The following is a 23,447-nucleotide window of genomic DNA, read 5'->3' as shown; positions in this document are numbered from 1 at the left end:
GTGAAGATGTTCTGGAGATCGGTAGTACAACAGTATGGATACGGTTAACAGTACTGAACTGTGCACTGACAAGCGGTTAAGATGGTAAATTCTGTGTTGTTTTTTTAAGCACAGTGGCAAAAAAAAAAAAAATACGGGTTAGACATAGAAGATCTGCAGGGGGCTGGGGCACCTAGAAAAGTCTCACCAATAGTAGCAAGAAGCGACAAGCAATGGCCAACAGCAAAGAGGAACCTGGGGGCTGTGTCTTTTTTTTTTTTAGTTCAGTTTAGTTAACTTATACTGTATTGTTTTGTTAGTGTCAGGGGCAGAATTTAGTGATTCACCAGTTGCATAGAACACCCAGTGCTCATTAGATCACGCACCCTCCTTCAGACCCACATTCCAGTTACCCCTCCCCCTCCCACCTCCCCTCCAGGAACCCTCAGTTTGTTTCCTATAGTTAAGAGTCTCTTATGGTTTGTCTCCCTCTCTGGTTTCATCTTGTTTTATCTTTCCCTTCCTTCCCTTATGTTCATCTGTTTTATTTCTTAAACTCCACTTATGAATGAAATTCATGATAATTGTCTTTCTCTGACTTATTTCACTTAGCATAATATCCTCTAGGTTCATCCACATCATTGCAAATGGCAAGATTTCATTATTTTTTATGGCTGAGTAATATGCCATTGTGTGTGTGTGTGTGTGTGTGTGTGTGTGTGTACCACATCTTCTTTATCTGTCAGTGGATACCTGGGTTCTTTCCATAGTTTGGCTGTTGTGGACATTATTGCTATAAATATTGGGGTGCCTGTGGGAGGCTTCATTTTTAATGGCCTCTGTGCCCAGAGAATGACAGAAAGAGCACAGTGTGGGAAGTCTTACAGGAGTCTCTCCACTTAATCTGTGACTTCGAAGAAGCCACATCTTCTTCTTAGGATGAGTTAACCGCACTCAGTCAACACCATCCCCACTAAGGAGCTGCCCAGAGCTTCCTGCTTCACACCTCGGGGTGGCTCTGCAGCCCTTCTCCACGGTGGATCACCTGGGTGGTCCAAACACCTCACACAAAGAATTCATTTTAAAATGGTGCCAGGCTGGTGTGGTATTCTAATGCCTAGCAGAGACAAAGGTTAAGTTTTAAACTGGAAGAACAGAGCTTCAATATTGCTGTCAAAGAATTCCTACTCATAAGGACCCAAGGAAAAGTGAATAGTTGTAAAATATACCAGAAATAAGAGCCAGCAATGCCAAACAGAAAGCAGAATTGGACTCCCAAAGGATTTAGAAACGATAATGATTAGATTCAGAATATGGACTAAGTATGTCTTAGAGATAAAAGAAGAGGTTGAAAGTCTGAGTAAGAAGCAAAATTCCATGTAATGACCGATCAGATCTGATAAGGGCACTGGATACTAGAAATGAGCAGTATAATAATAAAAATAAAACTTGGAGGATTCAACAGATTTGATACATAAGAGCATCCAAAGCTTCCATAACCGTTGGGCTTTATGTAAAACAGAAGCGAAGAGAGGATGATAAACACAACATTCAGGACAGTGATGGTCCCGTGAGGGAAGAGGGAAGAGAATGGGACCAAGCGGTGGCCCACAGGGAATTTGTATGCTAACGGCAATGTTTTTTTTTTTTTTCTTATACTGGGTGAGAGCCACACAGCTAGTTCTGAATTAACTTTTTTTTTTTTTACCTTACGTACATTTAAAAGATGTGTATTTGCATTCACTCCATGTTTAAACAATGATGTATTTTTAAAAAGCATGGTATCTAGGGGCGCCTGGGTGGCTCAGTGGGTTAAAGCCTCTGCCTTCGGCTCAGGTCATGATCCCAGGGTCCTGGGGTCGAGCCCCACATCAGGCTCTCTGCTCCGCAGGGACCCTGCTTCCCTTCCTCTCTCTTTCTGCCTGCCTCTCTGCCTACTTGTGATCTCTGTCTGTCAAATAAATAAATAACATCTTAAAAAAAAAAAAGCATGATATCTAGTGTTATTCAGTGTAGGGAACAATATCTCAAGGTACACCAGAGTCTGGAGCTTTCACTGATGATACGGCAGGATGAGCACCGAGTGTACCTGAGCTTGACAGTGAGAAGGTATGCAGGTGTGTCCGGTACCTTCTATTTAACAGCACAAGAAGGGAAAACCAGATATTTTTTGAAGATGGATATGACAGAGGTCAACATTAAATTCATTAGATTTGGAGAGCCTGATTTTTGGTTTTCTGAGAAGTCCAGCAATATGGAACATTTTGTTCCTCATTGCTAATGAATAAATGAGACAACTATGAACCGATATTTAATTGCAAATGTAGTCCCTGGAAATGCCATCGTAACAGGCTGTTTTCATGGCTTATGTTTTAGAGATGGTATCAAGCAGTGGCTGGTTTGGAGTCTATGTGACTGTTAGATGCCCAAGGGATGCTATTTATTTATTTATTTATTTATTTATCAGAGAGAGAGAGAGAGAGAGAGAGCGAGCGAGCACAGGCAGGCAGAGTGGCAGCAGAGGCAGAGGGAGAAGAAGGCTCCCTGCTGAGCAAGGAGCCCGATGTGGGACTCAATCTCAGGATGCTGGGATCATGACCTGAGCTGAAGGCAGCCTCTTAACCAACTGAGCCACCCAGACGTCCCAAGGGATGTTTTCCTACTGGCAGTAGGATGCCACGGGGTGTGTCTGTCATATTCTCCCTGATATTCCCATGCCCAGCCTTGTTTCAGGCTCCTAAGAGTTACTTATTTTGTATGTTTGATATACCATGAAGACTGTTTTGTTTTGAAAATTAAGTTCTTCTCCATAAGATTAAAGCCATCCTGAGATGAATTTGGGGCTAACACATTTTAAACCTGGAATTAAACTTTCCCATTTGTTTTATTGGTTTAGATTTTTTTCTATAGATATCTTGGTGTTTCATATCTTCGGTCTCACCAACCACCTAGAAAACTGGTGATGAAAACCTTTTTACTCTTAATAAAATTTAAATATTTATTTCAATATTCTATTAAATAACATGCCTTTCAAAAATGAAGGCATTTCAGATCTTTTGTTGAATCCTGATCTTTTATGAGAATTATTTTCTCGGCCTTAATTAACAGCGGGGTTTTGATAGGAATAGCATAAATTTAATGGTACCTTATAACAGAATGGAAGTGTCTTGGTAAGAAAGGCTCTTGCTGATCCTCACCTTTCTCTGAGAGTACCCATTTTTATGACGTGTGCTGGTTTACATTTCAGAATCGGAACATCTGCTTTTTGTACTTTTGTTATTACGAGGTATATTTATGACAATACCATGTCGGTATGAAACGCTTTCTCTGTTGTTTCTTTTGGTACCTGAAAGCATCTGAGTCAGGATCTGGAAGACGCGTCACATTCTTCGACACAAGGAAAATTCAACCGAGAGCAGTTTTACAAGTTTATCATTTTCCCCGGCAAGTGGATTAAAGTCTGGTACGATCGACTTACCTTGTTGGCGTTACTGGACCGGTAAGCCCGCCAAGCACACAAATGTATGGATGAAAGACAGTGGGGGCACACAAGGGCCCTCGCGTGCTTGTAAAAAGAAATTGCCACTTGCTAACGTTCTCTGGAATGTTTTCAAGATGCATACCTTTTTGCTGCAAACCCAAAGGCGAAGCGGTGAGATCCTGACTGTTGGAGACAGTGGGAGATAGGAGAATTGGGGAACACGCTTTAGACTTGAGGTTAGCTCTGGGGACAGGGTCATGCCTTGGTGTCCTCATGGCTTCCCACATTTTTGTAGGAATGCTTGAGGTTCCATGGGTCACCTGGAGCCTGGCCCCTGGGATGTGGGCAGGGGGAGATGAGGGCAAATGAAGAGATACCCCAGTTGCAATGTTAATGTTTCCTTTTAAACCCTTTTAACTCTTTCTTGCCTCTTCTTTGCATTGATCCTCAAGATGAAATGTGGGGTTGGAGTTGTGTCAGTGCACAGGGAGGGAGACGGGAGAGGGTCCAGTTTGTTGAGGCACGGGTGGATCTGGGGCCAGGTCAGAGCCTTCCTGTGTCCACCTCTGCCTCGCCCCCACTGATCTCATGATATACAGAGATCAGGATTTTGATTCTCAGGCGCCACGCAGTTCTGATGGGAAGGGTGGTTTGAAAATTCAAGATGTCTTTACTGATGCCATCATCAGCAAACGCAGAGTCTCACAGTTAAATGCCAGCCAGTGGGAGCTGTGGGAAGGCTGGTCCCCTGCCTTGCTGTAGCTGGTCCTCCAGTGACTTCTTGTTATAGTAATGTCTTAAGTGGTGTGATCACAGACTAAAAAACTACAGTCATGCAAAATTACAATAGTAAATTTCAGGATCCACAAGCCAGGGAACAGAGTTATAATGGTTTTTCTCACAATACTATGTCACCCCAGGGGCGCACATTTAGATGAACGTTTAAACGTAACTGAAATAGTCCAAGATAATGCATCCTGTTAGATGAGGCAGGGTTTTTTTCCCCTGAAATATTAGTTTTATTTTCTGTCAAAAAGGATCTCTTGACAGTTGGATTCCCTTGTGTTAACCCTTCATATTAGAAACAAATATTCTATAAATTTCTAGGTGGGTTATTTAAATCCGCTCAGTGACAACAGATTAACTGGAAATTTAATTAAGGTCTTAAAAAGGTTGATGAAGATTATTGCAGTTTTTAAAAGTTTATAGTTTTGTAGTTTTAATCCCTTCTGTGGCAGGTCACAGTGGGTTATAAGGCAGTGTTCAAGGATGTGTAGCGATAGTACTGCTCCCTTACTCGTGGGCCCCTCGTGAGTCCCTCAGTTGGTGTGGGGAGACCCTGGGAATCAGGCTCAGTACCCACCACTGACTGGTGCTGTGATCTAAGGATTGGTGTGAAACCTCCCTGTGCCTCAGTCTCCGGTCTGTTAAATGGGGATAATCTGTATACAGAGAGATTTCAAGGGTTAAATCAAGTTAGCCATACAAAGTATTCTTTAAGTATTAGTTGCTGTTATTGTTAGTATGACTTGGAATGTGTCCCAGAACCCAGAAAGAAGAAAAATAAATAAAAATACAATGAAATTAAGGTAGCCAAAGTAGATTTTGTCAAGTCCAGATACTAAAATTTAGGCCCTTCCTTCATGGGAGAAATCACCCTATCTTCAGAGCCCACATAAGCCCACTTTCGGACATCTCGTAGCACATGAGGGGAGCTGGTTTTCCAGCTCGTGGCCAATTGAGAGGGAAAATAAGACAGCATGAACCCCGAGCCAACAGCGAGGACAGAGGAAGAAAAACCCAAACACTAACCTAGAAAAACCCAGCAGCGTGAGACCGTTGCAAGAAGAGTGTTTTCCCCGAACAGGACGTGGATCAGAATCGCCTGGGAGCTTTGTACAAGTACAGACCCCCGGCGTGTGAAATCAGCCCTTCAGCCTGGCCTTGAGTACAACGTAGGGCTGTATTAAGGCACACCTCCCTAGTTCGCCTCCTTAGTTAGGACAGGGATGGTTTGAAAGGTCTGTTTAAGAGAGCAGGAATTTACACAATAAATTTCATGTTTTTTACTCCGATAGTAAAATTTCAAAAGACATGCATAAATTACCTTTGGTGTTCATTGGGGGACATTGTATTTAAAGCTCCACAAGGATTAATGAACTCAAACTGCCACATTAAAGTTTATGAAGGAAATAAATGCATAAGAAAAAACAAACGGAAAGGATCGGGCAAGAAGTAAAAGAAATTGGTGAATTATAAGCACTGAAAGTGAACTAATCGTTGCTATAAACTCCCATAGCTTAAGGCCTTCTACTTGGTAATTTTCAACTTTACTCTGGAATTCAGGCTGATCTTCCTTGAAAATATTTCCTTTTGTGATCTTACCTTCATGGTTCTTAAAATTGAAGCCTTTCCTGTTTGTTTTCGGTTCAGCATTCATTCCGCTCATTTATTTTTGGACTTGTCCTCATTCTCCTTTTTAAAAGGAGAATGACTTTTTCTCTCTTTTTAAAAAATGATCTATTTATTCATTGTAGAATGTGAGACAGCACGTGGTGGAGAGGACCAGAGAGGGAGAAAGAGAATCTCAGGTAGACTCCCCACTAAGCACAGGACTTGATCCCGGGACCCTGAGATCATGACCTGAGCCGAAATCAAGAGTCGGACGCTTAACCGACTGAGCCACCCAGGCACCCTCCATCATTTTCTCTTACTTTTTATTCTGCTATTACCCCATCTTGCAAAACACTCAGGTTTTATTTTCATTTATCTTGTTTTCTGGATTGGCATCTAAAAGAGAAAGCTGCCCATCCGGACGTCATTTCATTCATTCGTCAGATTAAAACGCCGCCGACACCAGGCACCTGCCCCGTGCATGGCTCTGCCCTGGGCACTGGGTATACAGCCCTCCCCTCATGGAGCTTGAATTCTGCCGTGTGAGGTAGGCTGGAGTAGACTGGAGTAGGTGCCATGAAAGACACACACAGGGCCTGAGGTAGAGGAAACTGGGGGAGAAGGGACACCCCTGTCACAACAGGGGCTTGCAGAAGCCTTTTCTGAGGCGAAGCAGGCATACGGAGATAGAAACGAGAGAAAGAGTCAGCCGCATGACAAGCGGCGGGAAGAGCGTTCCTGCTTCTCACATGATCTCGTGGCCATTGTCGTCACCTTGAGAATATGCTCTCATCTCTCCCATCTGTAGAAGTCCTCCCGGCCCACTCTCCCACAGCCCACCATCTGGTTTCTCCACGCTCTTTTGCAGCAGACCTCTGGGGAGAGCTGGCTTGCGGCCTCTGTCTCCCATTCTCTTATAAGCCCGTTCCATTTACTCCCCGAACCCACCCCAAGCCTGCCCTGGTCAAGGTCACTGTCGACCTGACCATTCAGCCGTCATTGCACTAGACCATCTGTACCCTCTGACAGAGTCGGCTCCCCTCCTTGGCAGGCTTTTCCTCTCCTGGCTTCGCGGACTCAGCCCTCTTTTGGTTTCCTTCTGTCTTGCTGGTTACTCCTTCATACCACAGTAACCTCTCCCTCCCGGCTCCCTCATGTTGGAGTCCCCAGGTGCTGTACACCTGAGAAGTCCCTTCTTGGTGGGGCGTAGTCTGTCCTTCCTGCTGAAAATTACAACAGTTCCCTCCCCAGACGCTAATAATTCTTCTTACCTTGTCTATTTATTTTTTGATTATGTTAATCATCTCCAAATGCTATATAATATAATATTTCTTGTGCATATTACTAATTTCATGCCACTACCCAACGGAAAGAAAGCTCCAGAAGTTTTGTTCACTTATGTATTCCAAGTACGTAGAGCCGCGGCAAGCAGTCTTGTGTGAATAAATGAATCCACGTCCCTTGGCAAACTGGCTCCCCATGTCACCTTCTGCTATTGACTCTGCCATGATCCTTTCTTCCCCAGACTGAAACCTTGAAATCATCTTTATTTTTTCAGTCAACCGTTCACTGTACACAGTCCATTCAGAGCCCTCTCCGCTCTGGTCTGTGTTGCGTCTCAAAGCCACATCGCCGTCCCAGCCTCCCAGACTTGACCTTCTTCCAGACCCTCATTCCTTCTCCCCTGGAGTGTTATTTATCCTTCCTCTGCTGCTTCCCCTCTGGTGCACCTCGTCAAACTCTGCCAGATACATCTTTCTAAAGTACAGCCTTCATCATGGTGCTCCTTGCCCAGGGAGTAAACTTTTTCACCTGGTATTTAAATAGAGATGCATGGGGCCCTGGGGGAGTGGGAGGGGGGCTGGGCCAGCGGAATGGAGTCCCGCTGGAGAAGAATCTGGGGAAAAATATTTTTTCAGGAACATTATTTTTCCCCCTCAATAGGAAAAAAGCCTGTTCATTTAATTGAAAAAAAAATTTTTTTTTTAAGTTCCTGAGCCTTTAGATATTTTTACGTATACATCAAAATGTTATGAGCACACTAAAAAATACATAAAGAATTTTATGGACCTGAACTAACAAAATATATTTAGCTCTGTAAGAAGTGCATAGTGGAAAACAACAAAAAAACCTCATGAATTTTCCTTTTTACTAAATATATATATATTTTTTAAAGATTTTATTTTTTTTATTTGACAGAGAGATCACAAGTAGGCAAAGAGGCAGGCAGAGAGAGAGAGAGGAGGAAGCAGGCTCCCCGCTGAGCAGAGAGCCCCACGTTTCCTGAGATCATTTACTAACCCAGGCGCCCCTACTAAATATATTTTGATCCCTTCAGAAGTTTTGGTTTTTTTTTTTTTAACTTTCAGCTTGAGCATCATAATATCTGAGTTCTTCCCATGTCTCTGCACTTTAATTGCCTGATTAAAAGATCAGCAAAAGATATGAACAGACACCTCACCAAAGAATATATACAGATGGTGGATAAGCTTATGTAAAGATACTCCACAGCATTGTTGGGGAGTGTCAAATGAAAACAACAGGGAGACACACACACCTACTGGAATGACCAAATCCAAAACACTGACAGCACCAGATGTGGGCTAGGGTGTGGTGCAGGAGGAACTCCCATTCATCATTAATAGGAATGCAAAATGGTAAAGCTGTTTTGGAAGATAACCCAGTGATTTCTTGCAAAACCAAACATATTCTTACCATACATCCCGGCAATCATGCTCCTTGGAGCAAATCAATTGAAAACTTAGGTTAACACAAAAACCTGCACATGGATGTTTTTAGAAGCTTTATTCAGACTTGCCAAAATTTAGAAACAACCGAGATGTACTTTAATAGGTGAATAGATAAACCATGGTGCATCTGTGTATTAAAATAGTATTTAGTGATAAAAAGAAACAAGTTATCAAAACACATAAAGACACAAAGGAACCTTAAACGCATATTACTAGGTGAAAGGAACTGACCAGAAAAGGCTACCTGTGGTGTGATTCTGATTTCTGACTTTCTAACAAGGAAAATCTGTGGAGATGGTAAAACGATCCATGATTGCCAGAAGTTGGGTTTAGGCAGAGGTGGAGAGGCAGAGCAGCAGATTTTCAGGGCAGTAAAAGTACTCTGCGGGCCACTGTAATGGTGGATAGATACATTCACCGTACATTTGTCCAAACCCACAGAAGGTACAACACCAAGTATAAACCATAATGTGGACTATGGACCTTGGGTGATAACGATGTGTCACTATTGGCTGGTTATAACAAATGTACCACTCCAGGTGGGGGGCTGTTGATGGTAGGACATGGTGTGAGTGTGTGTGTGTGTGCGTGTGCGCATGCATGCACGCGTGCATGTGTTTGTAGGGAGGGGCTATGTGAGAACTCTTCATACTTTCCCTCAATTTTGCTGTGAATCTGAAACTGCTCTTAAAAAAATAAAGTCTGTTCATTTAAAAAAAAAAATGCTTATGAGTGCTACTTGCCAGGAATGAAGTAGACCAGTCGTCCCTTCCTAACAATAACATAGTACATGGGCAAACATTGGTGAGCCTATCAATACGCTCAGAATTCTTGGGAATGACCCGTCTACACTCCTGACCTTGCAGTCCACGCCATGCTCTGTTAGTCCATTTCAACCCCTTCCTCCCATCGCTCTGCCCTGCCTGTTGTCTTTCACAGAAGTCGGTCACCTTTCAAGTCTCAAGCCCAGCCTTGTCTTATCCTCAGCTGTTGGTGGCCATCCCGAGCTCTTGACCCATTCCCTTGCTCCCATCTAGCAGCCTCTCCTCTCAGTGTCTCACGTCCTACCCAGCCTCCAAGAGCCAGCCTTCATCCCCTTGTCTCAGCATCCTCAAGCCCCCCTCCGCATCTCACACCTCTTCCTCGAGGTCCCTCAAGAAGATACCACCCAGGGAGACTGTGGTCTTGGCACACCTCAGTTAGACCCTCTACACATTAGCTGGAGCTCTCTTGGCTCCACAAACTGGGAAGCAGATTCTGGCTTCAGAGCTTGTACCTGGAAGGGATTTCCTGCTAAGTGTTAACGCACACCTTCCCCCTCTAGAGGAACCAACGCACCTCTTCGTCTGAAGTGCATTTCATGCAGTGGACAGAGTAGCTAACCATGAGGCCCGTGTAGTGATCACGGAGACGCAGTGGAATTATATTTCACTTCTTTCAATAACAGGAAACTGGAGTTAAAATATGGAGTGTGCTTGCAAAATACAGGGATAATGAAAGGAAGGAGAGAAGGAAGGAAAGAAAAGAAAGAAACCTTAAAGTTTTGTTGCTGAATATAAAGGTGAGCTTAAGGCGACTGTTCTGCTGTCTCTGCGAGTCGCTTGAGACGCATTCACATGTGATCTTTAGAAATAGGCTTACCTTTTATCTCCTTTGTTTTTATTTGTTTATCTTACTCAGGACTGAAGACATCAAGGAAAACGTGCTGGCAGTTCTACTCATCGTCCTGGTCTCCCTTCTCGGATTTCTGACCTTGAACCAAGGCTTTTGCAAAGATGCGTGGGTGCTCCTCTTCTGCCTCGTCATGGCCAGCTGCCAGTACTCCCTGCTCAAGGCAAGACCACCTCTAATTTTTACCATCACTAAGGTACCCTTGAAATCATGAGATGATGACACAGACTTCTGATTTCTGTTCTAGAGTGTTCAGCCTGACCCTGCCTCGCCAATCCACGTAAGTTGCAAATAACGGGCAAGGAGCTTGTCTTGTCTGTTTGTGTTAAAGATGGGGGGAAAAAACTTCTCAAAAGGCAGAATATATATCAATGTACGTAGAGTGAATATGGAAATAGAAATGAGAACTCATGGTTGCCAAGTTCAGGCTCCATCTGAGGTGTGGTGGGAATGGTGGTTGGGGGCAGGGGGGGAGTGACAGGATACAGAGGGTCTTTTCAAACCCGCTGGCCTTGCCAGGGCCGGCCATACAGCCCAGGGTGGGGGAAGACTGGCCTCGGCCGTCAGCCTGCCTGCTTCTGTTTCCTGGTTCCTCCGCTGAATGTCGGACTCTGGGTGGGATATGTGTACTTGCCACGTCTCTGTTTCTCTGCTTATCAACAAGGATAATGAATACCGCTCTGGGGATTAAATAATCTGTTTTAACTTCCTTTAAAATGGTACCCGGAGCATAGATGCTGAGTGAGTGGGACATATCATCATTGGTAACATCAGTTGTATAAGCACAGGTCATTCCGTTCTGTACCTGAAGCTGATCTCCCGTCCCACCTTTGCAAGAATATTGTTACCTTTCATCCACGCAACTTTGGGCTAATTTAGAGCAGAGCCTCTGGGCTCTCTGTACCGATCTGCTGGTACTCGGACGTCCTCCCACAAACATGGTTTCCACTGACCCACCTGCCCTGCCCCTGCAGGGTGCTGGGGGATGGGGTACCAGTCCCCGCAGGTACCCCGGCTGCACACCTTTGTGCTGAAACCCTGCCTGGAGAACCTCTCAGCTCTTTGAGGCCCTTCTTTCTTTTGTTATGGTGAGCTGCGTGCCGCCCCCCTGCAACCCCGTCCCTGAGCCAAAACCCTTCCAGAGAAAGAAAGCTCGATCTTCCCTCTATTGTGCTTTGAAAAAAAATTCATATCCAGGATTTAGGGCTGCTTTTAAGTCTATGATAGCTCATGTTTAGCCCATAGTAATTAAGAAAAGCTTATAATTGGACGATCACATGGCATACATTGCTATCTTGTTAAATTCCTCTGTTCCCCATAATTGGTTTACATATAATACATCTTCTTTTATTCCAGAGTCTGAATGTCAGGATAAGTAGAAGCAGCATAATTAGGGTATTAAGATGTATTGTTGTGATTATCGTCAGAAATCTGGGTCAGGTGGTGTGCCCAGAGATGCGGAGTTCTGCAGTCTTTTCGCTCAAGCCCTCCCTAGATGTCACATCCTCCTCCAGCTTCAGAAAATACACCCTCCTTTCTAGTAATGGCACTTCAGTGTCACCGCTTTCCTGGGCGTCTTGGGGGAGGGGTGTTAGATGTTATTAAACCCTCGTGTTTTGCATGTACCTTCCCCAATAATGCAGACCATGCTAGGAGAGGTGATGGCGGGGACGGCCCACGCAATCCCTGTGGACCTGTCGTGGCTGGTAGCGGCCACCCTCTGTCCTCGCCCTGAATTGGGGTTATGGTGCCTTAACCAGTCGAGTTCCTAGAGGGCTTGGTCAGCGGCCGTCCTGTATCGGAGCGAGCCTATGCACAGAGAGTAAGAAGTGACTTCTCTTACTGTCGTCGTTAGACATTGTGTGTAATATGATGTGCTCACATAGGTTTCTAGGTAGATTAGCCCCCGATTCGAATTGCCAGCTTGCTGACAGTTCTGGAGGGGGAGAGAAAATACGGGAGGTACGAAATGGTTCTTCTTGCCTTCTGCCTGCGCCATGTGGGCATTTAGAAGACGGATGCACGATCTCCAGTTTATAAATGTGGAAACCTCAGGGAGGAGGTGGTCAGGGGAGCAAACCAAGTCTGGCCACTGAGGTGGCTCTCGGGACCCGACTCCTGCCCTGGGCATCACATGACCCCAGGTACTTTCCTTCGCTTTTCAGATATAAATGCAGAATTAATGTCGTGCTGGTAGATAACGGTGCAATAGACCCTGGGGGCTGACAGGGATGCATCTGGTTATAAAAGAAAACAGGTCTAGGTGAGCCGAGCCTAAAACACTTGACGGTCTGGGTGGACCCCAGCAGCATTTGAGGATCGGTGACTGGCCGCGCAGTCACGGACAATGAGGCTTTTCCCGGGCGTCCCCGGATCTGCACGCAGTCTCACCAGCCATCACCGCTGCAGATCGCCCCAAAAGCGAAGTTCAGGAGGGTGTCTAAGAGGCAGCAAGAAACGGGCTGGTCCTGGGCAGAGCCAGACTTGGCGGCCTTCCCAGGCCCCACAAGGATTCTCAGTGGGTGTGGCTGGGGCAGCCCCTGGGAATCCATCACCCCTCCCCGCCCCCAGGGGATGAAGGTGGGCTGTGACCTCAGATGCCCCGTGAGCCACCCTGGGGTAGCACGCGGGGTTGGGGATTTGAATCCAGCCTTAATCATGGACAAACCCAGAGATCTTGGGTGAGTCATTTCTCTGTATCTCGTTTTTCACCTGTGCAAGAGGAAATCATGAAATAGGATGGTGTGGGGATGAAACAAGACGGCGTCTCGAGCGCTCGGCCCGGCACAGTGCCTGGTACTGTGGAAGGAGCTGACAAATGTTAGCAGGTTTTTTTGTTTGTTTATTTGTTTGTTTTGGGGGGGTGTAAAATACGGATAATAAGAGCAACCTCAGTTGGATTTGGTAAAGACTGAATTGGACAATACATACAGTGAGCCCAGCACTGGGCCTGGAATATAGTAAGTTTCCTGTTTCCTTGCCACAGTACAAACTCCAAAGAGCAAGGGCTGAACTCGTTATGTGTTCTGGTTGGTCAGCTCTGACTACTCTATAGGGAAGACATTTAGTACCACTTCTTATTCTATAAAAAAATCACTGGGAATGGTTTTTTGAAGATTTTATTTATTTATTTGAGAGAGAGACTGTGCATGTGTGTATGAGCGGGGGCGGGACAGAGGGAGATGGAGAAGCAGGCGCCAAGCAGGGAGCCCGACATGGGGCTCGATCCCAGGACCCCAAGATCGTGACCTGACCTGAAGCCAGACTGAGCCATCCAGGTGCCCCAAGAATGCTTTTTTGTAAATAAACTTTTTAATTTTAGAACATTTGGGAAGATAATACAGAGAGTTCTCATATACCTTACACATTCATCACCATTAGTGAGCCCATAGTGACACATTATTAGGAACTAAAATCCATGTTTTCCTCAGATTTTTTTAGTTTTAACCTAATATCCCTTTTCTGTTTGAGGAACTCACCCAGGATAGCACACTGCTTTTGTTATAGTGACAGCTTCTCAGACTTTCCTTTTTTTTTTTGATGACCTTGATGGTTTTGAGGAGTAGTGGTCAGGGATTTTGTAGCCTACCCCTCAGCTGGGATTTATCCGACGTCTATGTTATGATTAGACTGGGGTCATACACCTTTGGGAGCAAAGCCATCCAGGGGAAGAGAGCTTTTCATCACGTCACGCTGAGGGTACGGACTGTCTACCTGACTTACTGCTGTCGGTGTTGACCTTGATCCCCTAGCGTTTATCAGAGGCGTGATCTTGAATGACATATAAAAATTTTCTCAATCCTCAGTCCTAGGAATGAGAGGGTCAACTTAGTCTTCGTGGCTCTTGATTGAAAATGAAATTATATTTATCTCTTCGGTTATGTACTTGCTTTGCTCCAAAAAAGTGTTCTTTGAAGCCTGAGCCACTCTAAATGGCCTTCTTTGAATTCTTATCGACTGGATTTCTGCCATGAAATAGGGGCGGAACTTAGGTGACCTCCCTCTTGTCTGTCTTTCCCTGCCTCTGAGGGACGTGCTGAGGCGGTGGGCCAGCGTCTAAGGTGGTGCAGGCAGAGCGATGGCACTCGGCCCCACTCTGAGGGGTACTGCCGCAACCGCCTTGCGTCCCTCTTGGCTGGACAAAAGCATCGACCCGTTTGTCAAGATTCATAAACCTGAAAGCTAGCAGGCTGGCCCTGAAAGACATCATTCTGTGAAATGAAATTATAAACTATATGAAATTATAAACCGAGCTTCCAAAAACTCACTTGCCTGCGCCTTTTCAATTGTTAAAGTAGTTGATCGGATTTCAACCGTATTTAAATGGAAGTAGCATTTTAACAGCTGATAGGAGTTATTTGGCCTTTTGGTTGCTGCGTATCTACTACTGCCTTCTCTGAAATGTTTTGGGTTCCCCTCTACACCCCAAGAGGGAGTCACAGCCTACTCACTGGCTCGGGTTCTCTGCGGGCTCTGCTCTCCATGGGCAGAAGCCCCCCCCCACCCCGTGTTCCTTCTTTTGCTCCACACACAAGGGGAATTGAAGCATATCGTTAAAAATGCTCGGACAGCGCATTTGGGTGGCTCAATCAGTTGGGCGACTGCCTTCTGCTCAGGTCATGATCCTGGAATCCGGGGACTGAGTCCCACCTCAGGCTTCCCATTCAGCAGGGAGTTTGCTTCTCCCTCTGACCTTCACCCTGCTTGTGTTTTCTCTCTCTCTCTAAAATACACAAGTTTAAAAAACAACTTAAAAAAAACGCTCAGATGACTCTAAACGGACAGCTGAGTTACTAACCCTAAAGTAAAGAAGAACTTACCAACAAGCGCAGAGCAATGAGGTCTGAATCAGTGAGCCTGCACCATCGTTAGAAACTATGACGCAGTGAACCCCTGTGCTAGTGGTGGCGGTTCAAGGTCCCTAACTCAGTGTCCCAGGCGGTGGATGGAGCCTGCGGTTATCGTTCTTACCCTTCTCCCCCCTCTAGAGCTCTTTAAGGGAAAGTCAACACCGAAAACTGTTGCTGATGCTGTCCCCCAGACCTCGTATTTGCTTCGCAGTATGTGCTTAAAGAATGATGGTTGTGGATGAAATTCCGTGCCATCAGGCTGCGTCCCGGTGCTGAACGCTCTCCTCTTCCTGGTTCTTGTTGGGAGCCAGGATGCAGTGGCCAGCACAGATCCTCAGGCTGGGGACAGATTTCTTAATTTGGCAAAAAATGAAGGCATAGAATGTGTGCCTCCATTTACTCTTGGCAGAATGAGAATAATAAATACTTCTTAGCGTTGTACCGAGGATTAACCATGTGGGGCCTGGAGTGGGATACATGTTAGCTCTTGTTGTCCTGGCTGTTCACAGCAGCCAACAAAAATACCGGGTCCCTGAACATGGCCGGACCAGCAGGTGTGCAAACTCCATAGGTCCGAGGGGTCCCTTTCCTGCCCCATGGACCGAGGAAGCAGAGGACACCCATGTGTAACGCCTGTGGCCCACACTGTGGCAGGCCTGCGACCTTGTACGTGTGTGTGTAGGGGGGGAGCTGATAGGAAATCCAGCTGCACACGCAGACAGTCTCCAAGATGCCCACAGCTGAAGCTGTGGCTCTCGCCCAGGGTATTTTAAAGTTGAAATCACATGGGAAGCAGTTGGATGACTTGTAAAAAAGACTGATCAGACTTTAGCTGGTGGGATGAGTGGAATTTTTCTATTGGATGAAAGAAACATCCATCCTCAGGGGTCTGATGATTGATTCATATGTGAAAGAAGGAATTGGGGAGCAGGGGAGTGGATATTTGTAGTAGGCGTTGTTAGGAATTGAGAAAAATAAAAGTGGCGTCTATGCCACACACCAGTGATACGCTTAGAATGGTTTAGGGACCCAAAGCCTGGGCCAGGAAGGGAAGCGGAGCTTTGGCATGATGGTGAAGGCAGGCTCTTTGCTAGTGAACCAGCCTCGAGTTCTGTCCCATAAACTACAATTAGGAAGGGAGCATTCCCCTGCTCATACATAAAGTTGAGCTTGGCAGATTTAAGATGATATCACAAACTTGTTCAAGACCAGAATTTCCATTCCTAGAAAATGTATTTTTAACCTTTTAGGAAAAGAAAGAATCAGGGCAAGAGGGAGGCAGCTCTTTAATTTTATATCCTAAGCAGTGTCATTTTGAGGAATATCTCATATGCTTACGCGTTTGTATATCAAGTAGCTGTCTATACCAACCAAGTTAGTTTGCTTTTCACTTGATACAAAATGCATTAGGATTTCACTTAGGCTTTTGTTTCAATTTTTTTTTTTTTTAAACGCAGAAGTATTCCCATACCCACTAATCTATGACCCAGTTGGATTCAAAAGGAAATTTTGTAAGAGTGCAAATATTCCTTTCAAGACTGAGTCTGGACTCAGGGCCAAACATAGCCAGCCCCCATGGACAGCCTGTGTTTTCCTTCCTATTAAAAGATGGTCTCAGAATAGGACCATTTCTATTATAGAAGCAGTGGCAATTTAAATTGCATTTCTAAATATAACATATTCAAGGCAATGACTTTAAATATTCACATCCGAACCCATATCACTTTAATCTTTACTTTTTATACCCAAAGTAGTTCATGAGTTGCAAAGAAAATCCTCCCCCTAATTCATTTTTGTTGGTTTTTTTGAACCTTACGAATTGTGCATTGGTTTATGACATGTAAATTCTTCATTGGCTTTTCTCCTGGAAAATTTCATTTTATATCTTTTCCCTAATTTTTCTATCTATTCAAGGAGAAGAATAAAAATGTTTCTACTTATCCTCATAACAATATTTTGAGGGCTAAGATGAGACCTGTTAAGTTTTTGGTCTTCCTCAAAGGAAAATGTATATAAATGGTGAGTTTTTTTAAATTGGATTATTCCCTCTGCTATGCTAAGACATTTTATGCAATCTCTGCGGGTATAAATTTGCACCTGTGCGATCTTGCTTTTCAAGACAAGGAAATCAAAGCCCACCACTTATAATTCTCTTTCTTATTAATAGCAGGGTTCAAGGTAGACCATGTAAAGCAACCAATGGCTTATATTAGTTTTGCTCTTGAAATGAACAATACAAACGGATGTTTTGCTCTTGGGGAAGCATTGAATTAGATCTAAATTGTATCCAAGGATGGTAATTAAATTTTCAGCTAAGTCTTGTTGAGTCTGAAAGGCATAACATTCTTTTCGATATTCTTGTTCTTGTCAGAATAAGTATCCGAGGTTTTTGGTTTTTTTTTCTTTTCCTGGTGTTTTGTGTATGTGCATTATTGCGGAGGGGGGATGTGATTTACGGCTTTGATATTATGATATGAATTACTGACTATGAAGCTTTTGTCACTTAATCAAAATAATAGGTACCATTCAGACATTGTGTTTGTTTTCTAGGGACACAACCAAATCATAACATATAGCAGACCAATCTATTTTTGTGTGCTGTGTGGCCTTATTTTGCTTCTTAATACAGGGGCCAAAGCCCGGCACCCTCCCACTTACATTGTCTATGGCCTGAAGCTCTTCTCTCCAAGGTCCCTCCAGTCAGCTAGGGACCTCTTAATCGGTGAGTGAACTTGGGGGCTGTGGGGAAGAATACAGAGGAGGGTGGGTACGTCTCCCTTTTATATTCTGAATTGCTAGTGGGAGAAAACCTCCTGTGTGATTACTGGATGAAGAGATGTGCATTTCTCGTTTGACCTGTACACATTCAGAAGATGATCTGGAAGCTGGAGCCCCACAGCATCCAGCAGCAGAATGATCCTAAAGGAATGTGGTGTCCGTGACCAAGAAGGCGTAATGCTGTCGTAGCAGAAGACCAGGGGCTGTGGTGCCTGGTGCAGGATACTGGGGGCTCCCCAGGGTCAGGGTGGTTTTGCCACTGGGGTGGCGGTCACGGTCCCACCCATGTGGCACAAACACTCTGGCAAAGCCTGAGTGTGCATGGTTCTTATTCCAGGCAGCGTCCCGGATGTGCTAGGCACCCAGCCCGTCACTGGTCCTCTAGGCGCTCCCTAAGGTCTAGGCAGTGTTTCTTGTCAGGTGCTCTGTTTGCAAAGGGAACCTGCCCAGGGTCGTGGTTCAGCGCCTGACTGTTTGAGTTCCAGCTCTGCTACTTTGCTAGTTGTGTGACCTTGAGAAAAATTCAACAGTATATGGGGACAAAAATAATACCCACCTCTGAGGTCCGTACGAGTTTTAAATGATTTAGTACATGTAAGCCTGAGGACCAGGGCCAGGCACCAGGTGTTAGCTGTTCTCATTGTCATTATCACTATTATGTGGAAAGGCTGGCCCAGTGCTGTCCTCAGCTATGAAGACATCACTGCCAGTGCTCTGAGAATTCTTGCCATGACATGCAAAGGTTGACACGCATGCCAGCCTGTGACTGGCTGTGATCACGTTGCCCAAATGAGATGATAAAGGGCAAGCACCAAAGACACAAGCCCCTGTGAATATCTTACTCAAGAGGAGCTTTTCAAAGTCAGAGATTCCACATCATTCTTTCCCTGGCCCCCATGACAACTCCCCGAGTCTCTGCAGTGGGACTGGGAAGGGCTCCCAGACACGGCATATCCTTGTGTTCTTTATGGGTGGCAACCATGGTAGACATGCTGCCCTCTGACTCTCCTTCCCAACCACTATCCCCCCATTCTTCTTCCTACTGTAGTGGCAGTAAACTAGCCACTCCCCCACACGCAGCCCCCCACCAGCCCACCTTTGTCTGTGTCCTCTATATCTCTCTTCCTGTTAAATCATGGGAGGGGCTGAGTAGCTCAATAATAGCGAAGGGTCAGGCTCCGTGCTTAGAGAATCTCTGAGCTCAAGTAGGAAACATGGAGTTGGGGGGTGGGATGGGGGGGCGAACTGATCCCATGATTAGGTTCCCAGGCTGTGCCTCTTGCCCAAGAATATTTGCTACTTACTACCCTCTCGGATATTTTTCACTTTATTTTTTTTATATTACTTGAAGTTCTGTCAGTTGGAACACACACACACACACACACACACCCTGAGAAAGAATTTTGGAAACTTTTACCTTCCTATAAATGAACTGACCCAACTCCCTTCTGAGATGAAGCAATGAAAAAGTAAGAGTCTGAGTAGACACAGACGCCCAGGCACAGTTGTGCAGGCTGGAGACCGTCCCTTCCTGCTGTCTTCTTGCCGACAGCAGTACTGGAGTCCAGAGGGCAAGGACCCAGGGGTGCCTGGGGATTAGCAGCAGAGAGGGCAGGAAAGCATTTTGGAAGGTGTTCAAGAAACACGTGTCCAGGGCGCCTGGGTGGCTCAGTTGGTTGATCAGGTCATGATCCCAGAGTCCGGGATCGAGTCTTACATCAGGCTCCCAGCTCCACGGGGAGTCTGCTTCCCCCTCTGACCTTCTCTCATGCTCTTTCTCACTGTCTCTCTCTCAAATAAATAAATAAAATATTAAAAATAAGAAACACATGTCCATGTCCAAAGGTTGCCTCCTTTCTCTGCAGCCCACACTCAATCTTGGGTACCTCCTGACCACCTTTTCCCAGGATCTCGAGCATGGGTTAGTGTTGACAGAGCTTCACCCAGAACAGGTCACAAGGACGTGGGGGTCTGACCTGGAGCCCTAACTACCTTGGTGACTCCTCGTCTCATCCCCATCCCTTGTGTTCCTGTTCTGGGTGCCCCGGACAACCTTGACTGTGCTAATTGATGGCCCATTTCCTCTAAGCTTGGCCCCATCTTCTCTGCCCCCATAACCCATATTTCCGTAGCACCAAACCATCTCGGAGTCGTCTGTTCACTTGTGATTATTTGGCTAATGTCTGTGCCCTCTCTAGCCTGTGCGCTGCTCGGCAAGGACAAGGCAGAGCCCGTGCCTCTTTTTTCTCACACCGACTCCCTGGCACCCCATGTTGTGTCTGGTAAATACAGGGACTAAAGAAATGCTTGTTGAGTGGATGGGCTAATGAACACAAGTGTGTTTAAGTCGTAAGGAAATTAATGTACGGGTGAGCGTTTGGAAGACTCATTCACTGTCGTTCTCCGACTGGTCACCTCGGCCCTTATAGTGAGTAGGGACACGATAAGCACCTCCTGAAGGTGATTTGGAGAAAGAAGAAGAAAAGGGTGTCATACATTCTGTGTAGAAATTGTTTTTCTGTACACGGTTGTCTTTCATTTCTCTTTTTCTTTAATTTGCTTCTATAAACAAGCCAATGCCACTGAACGCATATAGTTATTTGCAACAGCAGATTTGCCCTGGCATCAGAAGGCAAAATGTTACGAGGGCTCAAAAAGTAAGACCTTAGTGTACTTGGTAAAAGCCTGAGGTCTTACTTTTAGCAGAAACCCTTGTTCTAAAATCAGCTACTGGCTACATGTATTCTCATTTTATTTTTCTTCAGACCAATTCCGCTGAGGGGAGGAGATGAGGCAGGGAATATGGCCTTCCTTGTCTTTCTCTCTGGAATTCCCTTTTCCTCATTAAAGCTTTACCTTAAGAGATATTTTTGTCTGCTTGTCCACGGTAACAAGTAAAAATAGCAGTAAATAAGCGAGCAAGCCAGCTAAATGACTTCTGGGACAAAGAAAAATGGGAAAATAGAACAATAGCAATCCCCGTGGAGGGAATGTGTTAAACACACTAATTTGCACTGAGCAGGAGAAGATTGTGGAACGGATTTAGAGCCATTGGGAACGAGAGGAAGGCGACAGAGGTGTATCCTGATTTTCTGACTTGATGAGGGAAAGCAAGGGCAGTTCAAAGTCATTGATTCTCCTGTGTGGAGGCTCTGCACCCTCTGACCCTTACTGCCACGGGATCTGTGTGTATGTGGCTCCCGCCAGGGTTAGGTTCAGAGACTAACAAGGAGAGAAGGAAAAATGAGGAGTGAACAGAAGGGTATTGGGTTGAAAAAGTCGTGTATGTTTCCTCTAGCTGCCATAACAAAGCACTCCTCATGGGGGCCTGAGAACATCAGAGATTTACTGTCTCGTGGTTCTGGAAGCTGGGAGTTTAAGATCTCTGAAGGCGCAAGTGAAGGACTTGCCCTGGCCTCACTCCTTGGCTCATCAATGGCCTTGTCCCTTATCTGTCACATCATCTTCCCTCTGTGTGTGTGTGTCTGGCTCTGTGTCCAAATTCCCCCTTCTTAGGAGGACAATAGGCATATTAGATCAGGGCCCACCCTCATGACCTCACTGTAACTTGACCATGACCTGGACCCTATTACCCAGTGAGGTCATGTGTACAGGTGTCATTTTGGAGGGACACCTGGAGCATTTAAGAAAAAGGACAAGAGAAAAGCAGGAACTCAGCCCGCGTGACCTTGTTTTCCGTCGTGTAGTCGAGAGTGCCATGGGCTTCTCATGCTGTGGTCCTCTTCCAGCCGGTGCTGGGGAATGTGAAATATTTCTTTAAACCTGTGCCTTACTGCTGCTGTTTCTGTTACCGGTGCCTCTCCTGCTTTCTGCACAATACCTCTCCCTCAAGAGAGAGACGAGGCAGCCGGGGAAGGGAGCAGGAAAGGGGCAGGGAGTATTCGCGTCTGCTGCTTTCAGCCAGAGCTGACCCTGCCCCATCCGCCTCTCAGGGCAGATGGGGTCAGATGTGAACCAGTGCTGGGAGATGACCCCGGTGGGAATTGGGCTTGTGGGGAAGATGGAGAGCTTCTGTTCCTGTTTCATGCGAGGAGAGCAGCATTTCAAAGGCAAGCATCCCCATCAGATAGTAGGACAATGGAAGAAGGGGGGATGTACGCGCCAGGAGGTGGGGGACTTGGGGGCCAAACTTGGGGACATAAGACAGGGTCAGTGGCAGGGCTTGTTGATTTTTATGGGGGGGGGGGGGGGAGAATGAAAGACAGAGAAACACTGAGGTTAATATTTTTACCTAATTTTTCCTTCTATGACCCCTGCTGTATATTCAAAATACTCCTGTGGGCACTTCTCTCTTTCGTCAAAAGGCACAAAATGTTTCCGGGAGGAAGGGGAAGGGACCGCGGAGTCAGTCCTCGTTAGCTTGCTCAGTCAGAGATAGGAACCTCTGGGCTACAATTTTAATACTTCCCACTAGCATCACTTTAGTGAAAGCCTACAAGAGGAGGTTGGCTTTCTAATTATCCCACAGATGAGGAAGCCAAGAGGTCTTCAGTTCTTCGTGTCGTATTTCAAAAGGAGCAGGAGCAGTGCTAGAGTGTGCCCTGAGGAACGGGCTGCAGTGTGTCTGGAGATGGGGCAAAAGACGGATGTCCCCACAGTGGTGGTTCTATGCGGTTGCAGCCGTAATAACTAGTCCCAACCCATGGCAGGTGCATCACGGCTCACTGCAGAAGATACCCGTAAAATGGTTTGGGTTAGAGCTGTCCGATGGTAGCCCGGGCTTGCCTACTGAAGCATGAGGTCCTCACTTGGAAGGGGCTCAGGCGGGAAGAGTGGCTGTCCGTTATAGAAGGGACTATATGGGTCCTTCTCAGACCCTAACCCTAACCCTAACTCACTCACTTAGGACAACCTACAACAAGGCAACTTCAATAATGCCAACCTTAGAGATAGGTGGAGGTTTGGGGACAACTTACTGGAATGTACCCCCTTCTAGAAATACTGGTTCCAGGGCTCAGTGCAGGTCACAGGCAGGACAATGGGTTAACACAGAGATACGGCACACTAGAGACACACACTGTATATATTCCCATCGACTCCCTAGGCTTCAGTTTTATTTCCATGCTATTTTAATTCTGCTTGTTTTCGCCCCAAAGCTGCAACAGCAATAGTCATGGGATAGAATAGTAATGAATATCATTGTTCACATTTAAAAAAAAGAAACAAGCAAGTTACAATGTTTTTATTTGTAAGTGTTGCTTATAAAGAAATGGAACCATACTAGAAATTTCTGCATTTATGGTAATCATTAGGGAAAAGGAGGAGTAGCCGTGAGGGAAAATTATACACCCTCTCAGTGTTATGCTAAGAAAAAAAAAAAATCTTTGTTCACAGGGAAAATTGCTGACAGCCACAGGAACCTTTTTTTTTTTTTTTTTTTTTTTACTTTGGAAAAAGGGCAAAATGACCTCAGCAACTTCAAGCATGGTTTTCTAATTGCCCTACTAATGCAGGAAACATTTGGTTGCTTTTTTTTATTATTATTATTCACGTGAGTTACAGCAGGACAGATGAGATATGTTG

At 45.5% G+C, this 23,447-nt stretch overlaps 1 protein-coding gene across 1 annotated transcript in view; it reads left to right on the top strand.

The window, feature by feature from the left end:
- Positions 1-23,447, top strand: part of PCNX2 (pecanex 2) — a 288,518-nt gene that overhangs the window by 64,583 nt on the left and 200,488 nt on the right. Inside the window, 4 exon segments of the mRNA XM_045087258.1 lie at positions 3,333-3,478; positions 10,285-10,438; positions 10,523-10,555; positions 17,676-17,847. Coding sequence (XP_044943193.1) covers positions 3,333-3,478; positions 10,285-10,438; positions 10,523-10,555; positions 17,676-17,847 — 505 coding nt within the window.

This window comes from Mustela putorius, unplaced genomic scaffold, assembly GCF_011764305.1.
Source record: "Mustela putorius furo isolate JIRA1106 unplaced genomic scaffold, ASM1176430v1.1 tig00001075_pilon_pilon_pilon, whole genome shotgun sequence".
Taxonomy (NCBI): domain Eukaryota; kingdom Metazoa; phylum Chordata; class Mammalia; order Carnivora; family Mustelidae; genus Mustela; species Mustela putorius.
This window is presented reverse-complemented; position numbering and strand designations above follow the sequence as displayed.